This window comes from Xenopus tropicalis, chromosome 1 (assembly GCF_000004195.4).
Source record: "Xenopus tropicalis strain Nigerian chromosome 1, UCB_Xtro_10.0, whole genome shotgun sequence".
Lineage (NCBI taxonomy): Eukaryota > Metazoa > Chordata > Amphibia > Anura > Pipidae > Xenopus > Xenopus tropicalis.
Genome location: NC_030677.2, coordinates 180,877,713 through 180,892,422, shown reverse-complemented (window position 1 = coordinate 180,892,422; position 14,710 = coordinate 180,877,713). Strand labels below are relative to the sequence as shown.

Below are 14,710 nucleotides of genomic sequence, written 5' to 3'. Positions count from 1 at the left end.
TTACATATGAGCTGCTTTATGCATTGTTTGGGGGTATACTTTTCCTTTAAGTGCTATTGTATCTAATCGAGTTGTGAAATTACAGTTCACCATGTTTCAAGCTTGCAGGTCAGAGTTTGTTAAAGGCGATAGCCTAAAGATTACAATGCATCTTCCATTTAATACTCCTCAGTATTAGATGGTGCTTCATGGTATGTTCTTATATTCATTTGCAAGGTGACACCTAACAGATAAAGTTGCTTTCTCTTTACTGCAAGGTTTTTGCAGACATAGCTTAAATTTACAGCAATGGAAGTATGCACTATGAAAGTAGCCTTGTCTTTTTAAACACTTGGGGATGGACTCACAGAATTCTATAAGCTTGGTTAGCTTAGCTGCTAATGCCACTGCCAAATTTTCCCAGCCATGTTCTTGCACGTACCAGTATGCGGTTCCTCTGCTGGTCCACAAACCTGACCAAAATGATGGCAGGAAAAGATCTGGATATGGGAGTCCCTCCTTAGCCTAGCTACGCCAGAGCCCTTAGCTTATATATAACTCAATGGTGACCATTTAGTTACATCCTCTTCATTAACAGCTAAAGGGTTACTCATGCCAAGATCATGCCGTACAGTTTGGTACTGTCATCTGGGTCTGTTTGCTGGTCACTTTCCGTTCTGGCCGTGGGTGCTGTAGGCTTATGTCAGAGGATAAGCTTAGCAGATGCAACATCCACAGTGCTTCTCTACTTCATGTCCAGTTCTGCTAAATAGGTGCAATCTTTGGCAAAAGAAGACCTAAAACAACCCTCTATGCACAAACATACATATTCTTTACCCATTGAACACTCTCAGTTTATCTCCTCTTGTTGTGAAAGTGCCACTAAAATATGCAGATATTTCTCAGGAGCTGAAGGAAGCTACTCTGGCCGTGAGTTGGCAAGGCACTACCTGGAGAAAAACTGCAAGGGAACCAGGACATGGACAGAGTACTGTACAAACTGCATCTGCACACAGACGAAGATCATTCATGGAGCTTAGTGTTGCTTTTTTCTTGGCCGAATCGATTCATGTTTATCTTATTATACTATCTAAACCAGGAATTCAAGACTGGAGTAGGGAGTGCTTCCTCCAATATTTTTTTACAAATGAATAAGATATTCACTGGGAGCCACATAGGCAATAGGAGCCACGTAGGCAATAATGCAACCATGTGAGCAGTCAATATCGTAACCAAGTACAAGCCATTCACTGGTTGAGCCACAGCAGCAGCCTCTGCTGTTGCACATTGTCTTTGTTTACATTCTTTCCACTTCTTTTCCTTTTAGATATTTCTTTTCCTGCCAGTTCTGGGAATAACAATCTTCTTTACAGATTTCTGTAACCATTTCTATCAGTTTTGAATTCTGGCTGGCGTTACATGAGTTTAGCAAAACATGAAGAAAACCGAACACAAAAATCTGTGTAAAATACTAGTTTCTTCAATATATTAGATATTAGCAAAGGTAAATGCTTTAGTTAGGTTATAAAGAGAATATATGAAGAATGTAACTTCACTGCCCTATACAGTAAAGTGCTGAATTCTTATTGCTCATAGGTTTCCCCCAACACATAATATAATTACACCCATTACAAGGTTCTAGTGGTCAGCACATTTTAATGCCATAGTTAGCAACATAATAAATTGTTATAGTAGGCATGTCAGAAACAGATTGAGGACCAAAGTTTTGGTATCTCTAATTTATGTTATTCTCCCATCTAATCAGATGGAGACACTTTTTCTAAATTTTAGCCTCTAAATAATGTAGGGTTACCAGAAGGGTTGGTGTTACAACTTGAAAATTCAAGGACACATCTAGAACATCTAGTTAGTTTGTTTTTAAAAAGCTAACCAATAAAGGCTACTTGCTGCTTGGTTGCTATGGGTTACTAGATCAGTAGCAATCTTTGTTCCCCTTTTTCATTACCCCCTTTACCCCTCAGTAACTTAGTTGCAGCATTAGAACTTTATGGGTAGGGTATTGTGATTGAATTTCCTACTAAAACTGAATGTTCGACCCCTTCCCCAGGATGAATTGAAACAGACTATAAACTTTCATTCTGCCTTGCTGAATGTAGACACTTTCCATTTCCCACCTCTTAGAAAATAAAGACATGCTCCAGAAATAAAATCATTTGTAATTTATTGTCACATTTGATAGTATACATTGCATTATCCCCGCAGAATGATTTTCGCATTGGTAGAGCAAACCATTTTCTCATTTCATATTTGCATCTACATCACAGCACCAGATTCTTAGGTCCTTCATTCTAGTGTCAACCCCCTCCCCTATTTTCTATTTGTATCTATCATTTCATACAGCCAGTGCAGGGACAGATTAAGAAATTGTCACATTCAAGTTTTGGTTTTGGAAATGCTAAACAAGTTGTCAGTTTGGAAGTTAGAAGCCCAGCCAGTATCTAAATATCCCCATGCCTTCTATCAGTTGTACCATGGTTTTGCCAGATTAGTGATCCTCTGAGCAACGTATTATTTACAGCGCAAAGTCAAAGCCTAAGGCAACTTAGGGTCCATTTAAGAAGGTTTTTTTCTCTTCAGTGGCAGTTAATTCAGAGTGAGGTTATTTATCAATTAGCTACAAAAGCAGGGCCCAGACTGTAGCAATATGGGGTCTACTTTGAGCAAACTTAGCACTTCATGGTCTACCATCTCAAGCAGAGTGAAATTTGTGTTTGGGGACGCTGCCATGGTAGAGCTAATAACAGTATACTTATATATGGCAGTTGGTCTGTTAAAGCCTCTATAAACTTCATGATTCAACATTTAACATATCAAGTCATTGTTTTAAAATTGAATTGGGCTTAGATGATCTTCAAGTCATCAGCTTGTGGTCTAATGGTAGCTCATAACCTATTTTTGGCCACTCTGCTGGGGCTTCTAATGTTGTTGATGTCTTTAAAAAGTTTTGCACCTGCGTGATAAATAATAAACCAGAGGGTTTTGTTGCACCATTGGTGGAGTTTGCCAAACTCCAAAAGCAACAAATCAGAAGTCTGTTTTTATTCTTTTGAAGTAGACTATTAAAAGCTGATTCATTGCTATGGGCTTGAACAAATTCCTTAAACCCCTTAACCCATCAGAAGCCTTAGTAAATGGGAATGTAATGATTAGCACCCTTTAACGTATAATGGGACTTATGACTTCACGCTGATCAATAAATATTTGCTATTAAATTTAAAGGAGCAGTAATCTTTTAAAGTCTGCCTTATTGCTATGAAGAGAGGGAAATAAGCAAAATCTGCAGTTCCAAAATGTAAAGAATTAGGCAATTGTTTTCATAGATGTTTTGTTTTGCATTATTTTACCATTATACTATGCCCTTGAATGTTGAAGTGTATTGAGCAAGATTAAGGTTGACAATTCTCGGTGGCTCCCTTCTTACCAGCTAGGGCGGGTCCACAGGGGTGGGTCCATGACATGACATGGGGCGGAGTTGTGTAAATGTGGAAAGGCAATGCATCAGTGGGAAACAGTAAGTAGGGCAAGCTAAAAGGGAGCTGGAAAAAGGAATAAGAGTTTGGCTGGGGACAAATCAGAGATGGGCTGGGGGCGGACACAAATTATTACAAATTTACTGGCAACTATATTGCTGGTAAATTTATATTACCGAACCCGGCCCTGGCCAGTACTTTATCAGTTCAGCCGGTGAAATTCTATCCGGGTGCCAACCCTGGTAGGATATTCAGTAAATAGAATTTATTCTTAATCTGAGTAGACTTCAATAAAATGTAAAGGAAATTAACCAAGAAGTTTATGTAGAGAAAGGGAATCTTTCCCACTTTTTAAAGTATTACTGCTCCTTTAAAATCTAGGCTGATGAATTATCCACCAGCAAGGAATAATGACACTGATATACATTTCCCTGCTTCAGTCTGATGACATAAACTGGCCAGTGAGTATATATACTGTATATATATATGGATTAGGCTGTCCCTATTGTTTATGTGAGCTTGCTCTTATAAATATGTAAATAAATGTGCGCTTTATGCTCCTACGTAAGCATTCCAGTTCTGCGTCTGCATGCCTATAGTATATGCCTTAATAAAATGAAGTCTGTAATACATATACATAACTCCTGCGAATCCTGAATGTTTTATATAAAAGCTCATTAGGAATAACATTTAGTAAGCACCACACCTCTAATAATCAGATTTGTGTATTTCCTATACGTCTAACATAGCCCTGAAAAGCATATTCATCATAAAGCAAGGCCGGCATATTAGCTAAAAACATTTCCATGGCGCAATCATGTAAAACAGCTGCCAGAGTGAGCATCTTATATAAATAATTATTTAGAAGGGGATCAAGTTTATTTTTTTTTAAATAAAGGTTATATATTTTACAGTAAATATTATACTATTGGGAAAAACTATAATAAACCATGTTTCCTGTTACAGTTGTGGAAATGAGAGATTCCTCTTTTTGCAGGTTAGAACCCTCAGCTTTTCATGCATGGATGAAGTATTGTGTGTAGGGCTGCTGTACAAATCTACGGCAACCCCTGTGCCCTGGAATACATAGCCCCTGTCCTTCTTATGGAATGGGGTATAACAGTTGGCATAACAGAGCTCATTGTTGCTGGTGGTTGGCATGGAATCAAAAGGGATCAGCAGAAACCCTGACTAGTTTTAAAGGGCTGCTTGTGTTAGTATAAGTTTAGGGCCTTTACATGTGGGCATCTATTTATGTGTTCCAACAAAAAGGAATGTGTGAGCAGCCCATTCTTATCTATTGTGCATGTACCCAAGGCACACAGGGGAGATGCAACATGCAGGTTCTCATCTGCGTTTAGCATTTCAACATGGTGCCATTAGGGATGAATTGGTTCCAATATGGCTCCTGTGCAATGAAATGCATAAAAAGAGCCAGCACACAGAAACACAATGCAGGTTCTCATCTGTATTCAGCATTTCAATGCAGTTTAACTAAGGGGCAAATTAGTTCCTATATGACTCCTGTGCAGTGGAATGCATAAAACAGTCATGCAAGTAAATGCCCATGCAAAAGAGTCCAAAGCACACAAATCTGTTATTTCATTATGGTTTCAATAATAAAATGCCTTGTGCCTTTAATGAATCAATATAAATCGCTCTATAGACATGCCTTCATACTGGCTGCCGCTAGAAACTGTGGCCCTTAAATTGATGTTGGTGTGAGGTTCTGTAATATATATTTATGGCACAGCAATAAATAGTGTATGATAACTGGGCATGCTGACAAGTGGGCACCCCTTTAGGCACCAGTCATATACTGTCACCAACTAGTGGGAGACTAACAAGGAGCCTGGGACTATTTTCCAGTGCATAAATCTGTTGCGTGTTTACATTTGTACAGCAGCACTATACAGTATACTGTGCCAGTATATGACTTCAAACTTTATTTTTGTATCTGAAATTGAAAAGAAAACCTTCCTTCAAGCTTATGTTATGTGATACCCAGTCTGAATTCTGTATTCCTTAAGGTATGTGCGTATGAATTCACAGAAAAGCAGAAAGAAATCTCTTCGTACATGGGACCATATCTTATATAAGTGAATTACTTTAATAAGGTTTGCAGATTATACAACCTGTTCGTAAATAAAACAAAATATTAAATAGTTCTTTATAAAGTCATAAACATTTTCAAGACTATCACACAAGAATAAATTTTTAATACTTTAACTTTATGTGTTTGTTCTGCCCAGCAGTTCACCTATATAACTGTCCTGAGTAAATGCTAAGTCTAAGAGCCTCCGCAGCTTAAATAACCCAGCACACCTACGCCAATGCACCTGTAACCCTACGCCTTTCAGACAACGTTTATCTGAATGTAAAAAAGAAAGTCGGGTTCATTGGTAAATAATTCAAACGCTCATTAATGTTTGATATCCAGTAAAAAGACAGTTTCAATGTTGACAAGATCCTTGCTGTGCTTGTTCCAACAGGAATGGGTTAACAGTTTTTTTTTCTTTTTTTTTTTCCATAAGAGACAATAAAACAAGCCATATTTCAAAGCATATACAGTTTTAATTCTAATGTTCTAAGCTAGTTGCCCTTCTATATGCAAAACAAGAGATTTAATAGCAGCAGGACATAATTCAAACCTGCTGCCCAACTTGCCTGGTAGTGCATTTTAAAATATCAGTATATAAACTATTTAGGAGAAAAAAATGTGCTTTTTATGCAATTATTGTGAGCAACCGTACAATCCTTGATTAGGAATTTACAAGCTATGGCATGCCCCTTCCTTTGAAGATGTCTAGAGTAATTGAACATACATAATGCTCTCATTAAAGGGACCCAAATGCACAATAAAAGTCATTTTTGCTAGAATTTGTGTAGTGTAAGCTGAACAGATATATACATACATACGCTTTCATAACTTGACAGAACCTAAGCAAGCATTTTTTAGCAGTTTTTGGACTGGTGTATACATATATATTTTCAAGCAGCCAGTCACAAATGAGTTCCTTTGTTCCTGATTGTTTTTCTGATTGGTCCAGCCAAGAGGGCCCAAACAAATGGAAAATGGAAAGTGGAATTTTATATGGACTGCAGACAAAATAACAGCAGGTGACACATGCGGTGAATGGTGATAGCAGGTAATAAGGGGTATGAGAGTTTTGGGGGTGATAGGTCAACATTTCAGAAAAGAGAGACAGTGAATGGATCTGGATTTGAAAATACAAAAAAAATTATGGGGGGAAATAAATATTAGGATAAAAATAAGATAATGTCATAATAATTATGGAACAAGAGCTCAGTGCAATATATTATCAAAAAGGAATGGGGGGTCTGTGAGTAAGGGTTAAAAAGTACCCATCATACTACGATGGGCATTTATACAATGTGCTTTGGCAAGTCATCACTTACTCCCATTTTTTGCCACAGTCATGGAGAAACTCCTATGCTGGTATCCCCTGCTTGCTTAGAACATACATGATGTATTATATTTTATTCATTTATATAGCACCAACCTGTTACACGGCTCTAATAGGGATTGTTCATCATTTACATCAGAATGACCCAGTGAAGCTTACAATCTAACGTCCCTGACCCCATCCCATAGAGACACGAGGGTCAGTTCTGTTAGGAGCCAATTATCCTGCCTGCGTGTTGGAGGAAACCAGAGTAGCCAAAGGAAATGCCAAGTGTATTGATGGATGGCCAACTCCATACTTCCCAGCAGTTTATATTTTGGTGGAACTGTCCTGAATTGCAGGCCCCAAACAGATGCAGGAAACACTAACAGTGGGAGGAGTTTGGGAGGACTGGGTGTGGCTGAGTGTGATTGGGAGTGTTATTTCTCATTAGGGACACAGTCAAAATGTCCTGATTTTTAAAATCTGGAATGTTGGTAGGTATGAAGCTGTGCCTCTACAATTGCTGATGAACTGTAACCCTGAGCCACTGGGAGGGTCCTGGGTAATATGTTCCATCAAGTTATGGAAACCTCTGCAATAATATCTGTGAATATTACAGCATTTGTCTCATTAACAGTAGTGTCCCTTTAAGCATTGGAACCATCCCTAGCAATTATATGATGTTTTGTTTTCTTTTAATCCAAGTGATGAGTTATAAAAGTAAAATAATCATAAAAAACAATGCAAATGGCAGGTAATCATGACAAGGCTTTGTACAGTAAGTAAAAAGGTTTATCACAGTTGTTATAGCTTGAATGAGTTCATACTGAAAATACATCTTTCACATGTTCCTAATGGTTATTAATACTGTTGTGCTGTCTGGGCAGCAATGTCCAACCTGCGAGGCTCTAGCTGCTGTTGAACTACATCTCCCACCATCCCTAGTGAGCTGCAATTCAACAACAGCTGGAAGGATACATATTGGACATCCGTGTCTGACTGATGTGCAGTTTTATGCTTTGTAACAGTAAACACCATACAACTTGTGCTTTTTGTCTGGAAAACCTACAAAGCGTACTGCAGCCTCATTGGGGCTGCAACGTCTTCTTGGCCTTGAGATAGGATAGCGGACGCTGCCATCGGCCAACCAGCCGCCATCACAGCGGTCATAAGCAAGGAGTTTCCATGCTGCATACATCTGGCCTACTTTGGCGATCTGGGCTCCATCGTTGATGCAGGCCTGTACAGCTTCATCATAAGTCAGTTTGGTTGGATGTATTAGGTAGTAAAATCGCCCTAGGGAAGAAAAGGCATTGTTAGATAAAGAAATAAATATGTAACACATAAAAGGAAAAGAGCCGATAGGTTGCTGGCTAGCCATCAAGTCTTGTGATCATTTAACAATGACGAAGGGGACAAGTGAGGGTGGGATTGTGGCAAGGATTGAAAGTCACTGCAGTGATGGCTTATGGGGTCAAGCTTCAACGCTGCTGTAGATCTAGTCACCTATAGCAACCAATTACATTTGCTTATAAGCAGTAGACTAGAAAATGCAGTTGCTGATTGGTTGGTCTAGACCTCTAGACTTGTTATTAGATTCACTCTTGAAGTATATTTATTGTAGTTTGTAAGCCAACATCACCGGTGATTTTGCCCATAGCAACCAATCAGCAATTAGATTTGAACATTCACCAACAAGTTGGAGAGCAAAGACAAGATCAGTTGCTATGGGCAAGATGTCAGCTTACACAATATAATACACATGCACTTAGGCTGATTTTCTGCCTGTGGATGAATGCACGCTGAGAATCTGCCCCTACGCTCCAAACTGCCAACCCTGTTCCTGGACTTGGAGCCACTGCCTACACGGAGCAGGTTTCACTGCTGATATATATACTCGCATTTGGTGCTAAAATCTACTCTGTGAGCCTGTACCTGGGCTGACTTAGTGGCTCTGGTTCAAGCACAGGGAAGGCTGATGGGAGTGTACGGGCCTGTGTTTATCTGCTGGCCGAGAATCAGTCTGGTAGCCCTATGCAACATTTTTTGCTAGGAATGGGTTTGTGGTGAAATTTTGCATTCTGCCATCTGTTAATTTTCTTTGAAACTGCAACAACATTTCTCCAAGAACATTGTTGCTCTAAAAAATCATGCAAGAAAAATTCTACAAAAAAAACAAAACAGTTAAAAACTTTTCACCAACTGATTCGCTCATAACTATTAAGCACTGACCCCCTTATGTAATAAAAGGCACTAAGTTTGTCCAGGAGCAGTAACCCATAGCAACCAATACGATGTTTGTTTTTAAACAGGTGACCAGTAAATGCTTCCAGCTGATTGGTTGCTAAGGGTTACTGCTCCTGGGCAAACTTAGTGCCCTTTATTACATAAATCCCTAATTCTGCAAAAATCAAGTTAAACACAAAAACGAAACAAATTCTGATACTTTGCTATTTTTGTAGGAACAATGCTGTGGGAATATGAAAAAGGCTGAAGGGCAAATATTCCATAAAGCTGCTCTCTAGAGAGAGATTAATGATGATCTGCCCTAATATTATGTTTGTTTGCTGATATATGGCAGTGAGCTTGCAACACAAGTGATACAAATTAGTCATTTTCATTTTGCATCAATCTGCATTAGTCAGGGCCTCTGCTCCTCTGCGGGGGGATTTATGGAGACAAAGCAGGAAACACAGATTATTATGAGACACATAGAATGTTCTGCACCCATGTGCTTTACATTTGTACATTCCCTGGCAGACACAATCAATTTTATGTTGTGTGATGAGCATAACATTTTGATCATATGAATCTCTTAAGACTACATCCGTACATAGAAATGGCAAAACCTGTGCGCCGTGGTTTGATCTGCAAGCTGGTAGCAAAGGATGGATATGAATGATCTGATAAATACTCCCCGGATATTATTCCCACATGTATATAATACACATCAGTAAACACTGAGATACCTTGCAACCTGGCGTTACTTATCAGTCCAACTGAATTAAATCAGCCAGCCCAGACAAGTTTCTGTTACCCAGTTGAAAAGTGCAGTGCAATGTTTTACATGGTCTTTAATTATTTTATTTAAAGGACAATGAAAGGTTAATATAAATTAAAAGTAAGTCTAAAGGCATTCTTTTTAAGTACTTACTGCATATCTAAATTCCCAGATCCCTGCTTGCTTCTCTGAGATATGGAGCTGGCAGCCTACAGCAGTGTGAAGCCTACAGTGACATCACTGAAATCTCTCTCCCCTTCCTGTAGGTGCCAGCGGCAGCCTTCCTATTCTCTGAGCATGTGTGTAACTTGATCCTGTCTCCTGCTCTGAGCTACACATGCCCACCAGCCAATCAGAAGCGGATCTGGCAGAGGGGAGGGGGGAGGGAATGAAACACATGTGCAGTATGAAGCAAGGAGGGAAAGGAAGGGAGAATAGCTTTTTAGAGATGGCTGCCTGTTCTAGAAAATGTGCAGTAAGTGTGACTGAGTAAATATTTGATTAGGTGAGCCAAAAGTGTGGCGTTTTTACTAAACAATAGGAGGACTATTGGGCAGTATGCTTTTTAAATTTTGGCTTGCATTCTCCTTTAATAAATAGCACCAAGTTTGCCCAGGAGCAGTAACCCATAGCAACCAATCAGTAGGCAGCATTTACTGGTCACCTGTATAAAAGCAAACATCTTATTGGTTGCTATGGGTTACTACACCTGGTCATACAGAGTGGGGTCATTTATAAAATAAGCGCAGTGCATTTTTTTAAGAAATGGTTGTTTTGTGCATAATTTCCCTTACGCTTACATTTTGCACTGCATAGCCCCTCTTTCCTTTTTTTGCAAATGGCAGTGAAATGCGAATTGCGCACTAAAATTTGTAAATTATATCTTGGTTTGCGTGAGCATCCGTGTGTGTTTATAGCAGCAATTTTCACTTTGCAAATATAAATTTTCAATTTTCAATATCAGTTTAGGGAATATTTTTTCCACCACCAAAGTTGTGGTGTAACTCAGATGCAATTTGTGAATATGCCATATTTAAAAGCTTTTAATGACATTTGCACTCCGAATAAAATTTTGCAATTATGTTTGTACATTAAATGCACCAGGTTTGCCGAGCTTTATAAATATAAACACAGGCAGGGCAAATATGTTCACTGTGTGAATAATTCTGTGCTGTGCGAATTTTAGAAATTGTCTTACAAATTGTCTTGTATTACATATTGGGGTTAGTCAGGACTGGATATGGGGCAAGGCCACAAAGGCCTGGGCCTAGATGGATAGATTTAGGGGAAGCATGCCGCCGAGCCACACATGTTGGAGCACTGGGGATTGGACGGGCAGAATTTTCAGAACATCCTGTCCCCAGTGCTCCATGTGTTAGCTATACAGATACGCATGCATGTGTAGGGATCTCCAAAATTGGGCCCCTAGGATGGGTTCTCCTTTGACAGGCACTAGAGGGTGGCCTTAGGGAATTGGACACCTAAAGGTGGTCCTAGTTGTTTTTGTGTTAAGAAAGGGAGTATCCCTGCAGTTCAGGGTTATGGCCACAGGGTGGTGCACACAGTATATAAGACTGTGCAGCCATGTGCAGCCAGGTCTTCCTGCCTGGGACCCCTCTGGAGAGAGGATAGTGACAGGCCAGTGAGCAGACAGTGAGTAAATTGTTATAGGCCGCTCTAGGAGTGGCAGACAGGGTATTTAGCTGGGCAGCTTGGCCCCACCAGGAGATACCGAGATTAAGATCTCCCAGCACTAATAGCTGGAGTCAGGGATTAAAAGAAGCAGGAATAGGAGTTTGCCTAATCCGGGGGATAGCCGGGTGATATTTCCGGAGTGAGGTCTCCAGGGGGTGTCCGCTTGGCGGGAGTACCGGGAAGTGCCCTAGAGAGGGGCTTCTGGCGAGAAGTACCGGAGGGAACCCCAAAGGGAGGGTCATTTGGCTGGAGTGTTACCGGTATCCCAGGAGAGAGGGACTCCTGAGGGAAAGAGAAGGTATCCTGACATATCCTGTGTATCCTGTGTGCAAAAGCTGTCTGCCACTCCACAAATAAATACATCACTTGGTTCAGCATACTTCAGAGTGTATGTGTATTACTCCTGGAGGATCTACACCGCCTGGTAAGAATCTACCCCAGGGAGGGGGCAAGGTACCAGGGGTGCTGGGATCCCCTGAATAGGAGCATAATATCAAGGTCTCAGGAGGGGAGTTATAGTTCATTCTATCCCTATCCTGGGTGGAGGCACGCCAAAGTACAAAGTAATAGCTGTTCCCCATAATAAGCGGGGCTCAGGACTCCTGGAAGCGCCAAACCAGAGTAATTCAGCGGGTAGTGCCACATCTATTTATAAAGTGGGCTACATATGCAATCCTGCGGGGGGAGGCAGAGAATGGGGGGACCTATGGGCACCCTAAACAGAAATCCAGTGCTGGGCTTAGTGAGAGAGACAAAGGAGAATACAGAGAGGGGAAATGCCACATGTAACCCAACAGGAATGGATTGTTGCAAATGAATGAACCCAAAAAACAGATGGTGTTTTACAGGAATTGAACAGACAGCACCAAACTTAGTATACAACACAATACAGGGTGAAACCTGTGATTGTTCATAGAACTTATCATCAGATTACAGAAATGCATCATCCTTATGTCTGGATCCATCTTGCATGATACTCAAGATCTCATCAATTCTAAGTGATAGGGCAAGTTCTCACTGTGAACAGTTATCACCCTGTGCACCTTGAATGAAATATGGATTGGAGTGTAATACCCTGCACTCAGTCTGTACTTTCCTATCTCAGAAATGACAATAACACCATTACTTTGTATTCCATATAAATACACTCAGCATATACAAGGCACTGTAATACAGGTTTTGAATAGGTCATAAACAATTCTTTTTAGTTCATAAATAAATAGAAGGAAATTCTATGCAGATGAACTACATAAAAGTCTATAAAATCATAGAAGTTAGTTCTAGATTATGCCTAGTGAATATTAAGCAGTCAAAACCAGCCCAAACACACTACCAATTTATTGCATATAATAAATGTATAACATCTAGGGGCTGATTTACTAAGACACGAATTCGAATCCGAATTGGAAAAATTCCGATTGGAAAACGAACATTTTGCGACTTTTTCGTATTTTTTGCGATTTTTTCGGCGCCTTTACGACTTTTCGGAAATTATCGCGACTTTTTCGTTACCAATGCGATTTGCGCAAAAAAACGTGAGTTTTTCGTAGCCATTACGACTTGTGCGAAAAAACGCGAGTTTTTCGTAGCCATTCCGAAAGTTGCGCAAAATCTGGCGATTTTTTCGTAGCGTTAAAACTTGTGCGAAAAGTCGCAATTTTTTCGTAGAGTTAAAACTTGGCAAAACGTTGCGCCTTTTAAGTTTTAACGCTACGAAAAGGCGCGACTTTTCGCACAAGTTTTAACGCTACGAAAAAATCGGCAGATTTTGCGCAACTTTCGGAATGGCTACGAAAAACTCGCGTTTTTTCGCGCAAATCGTATTGGTAACGAAAAAGTCGCGATAATTTCCGATGGGTTAGTAAATGTGCCCCATAGACTATATAAACTTTCAGTATAGGGTGTTCCAGTAGAATAGAGCATACAGTAGGCATAGTCCTTCACCTAGAAAATCCTTAAACATGCACTATATCAGTGCTATTGGATTCTAAACATTTTTCCAAGAACATCGGACTGAAAAGAACCAGTAACTGACTGCCCAGGTTACCAGGAATACATGTACCTTGGCTAGTGCTGAACTTGTGCTTATGGGTACACAAACCCACTAGTGGTGCAGGACTAGCCAGGTTATGCTACCTAGTGATGAGCGAATCTGTCCCATTTTGCTTCACCATAAAATTCGCAAAACGGCAAAAAATTAGCACGATTTTTTTTGGCACCTGCATTTTTTTGTCAGCCGCATTTTTTTTTCTCGCCCGCACTTTTTCAATGCAACCACGCCCAAATTTTGATGTGACCGCGCCCAATTTGACGTGCAACAAAACATTTTTACGCGCTGCAAATTTTTACGCAGCGAATTTTCACAAAATAATTTGCCAAAGGCGAAAGGTGAAAATTCGCTGCGAATTCATGCCTGGCGAAAAAATTCACTCATCACTAATCCCACCTTAAGTCTACTAATAAAATTATTTAAACAGTAATTAAACCCAACAGAATTGTTTTGCCCCCAATAAGGGGTAATTATATCTTAGTTGGGATCACGTACAGGTACTGTTTTATTATTACAGAGAAGAACGAAAATGAAATTTTTAAAAATGTGAATTATTTGATTACAATGGAGTCTATGGGAGATGGCCTTTCCGTAATTTGGAACTTTCTGGATAATGGGTTTCTGGATAAGGGGCCCGATACCTGTATGAGAAAAAACGCAGCAGAAAAAAGAAAAAAACATTGACTTCAATGCATTTGGTGCAAGAAAAAATGTAGCAATGAAAGCCCATTGACAAAATCTTGGCACAATTTTGCCATTTCGCTAATTTTTCCACTGTTTCCCAAATTTTTCAGCAAAGTGAAACAGGAAGTTTTGTTTCACTAGAGAACATGTATGTACAATGTAATAGTTTATAGTTTTAGTAGACATGCATCTCAATATTATATATGCCTTTGCTTTTACGGAAGGATGGATGAAGAGGTACATTAAAGAATTAATGATTTAGTGACTGATGATTTTGTGTTCATAGGGTAATGAGAGGCCAGAGAAAGCTTGGGTCTGCCCTATAATTATCTGAAATAATTACAGGATATAATCCTCACAAATGTTGGATAGATATTATAACTCATTTAAATGCTTGGCT

At 39.7% G+C, this 14,710-nt stretch overlaps 1 protein-coding gene across 1 annotated transcript in view; it reads right to left on the bottom strand.

Moving 5' to 3' along the window:
* Positions 1 to 2,146: 2,146 nt before the first annotated feature.
* hapln1 (hyaluronan and proteoglycan link protein 1) overlaps positions 2,147 to 14,710 on the bottom strand; it is a 78,077-nt gene continuing 65,513 nt past the window's right edge. The window contains exon 5 of the mRNA XM_002933930.5: positions 2,147 to 8,176. Within this exon, the coding sequence (XP_002933976.2) occupies positions 7,893 to 8,176 (284 nt within the window). The 3' untranslated portion in view covers positions 2,147 to 7,892. The remainder of the gene's footprint in view (positions 8,177 to 14,710) is intronic.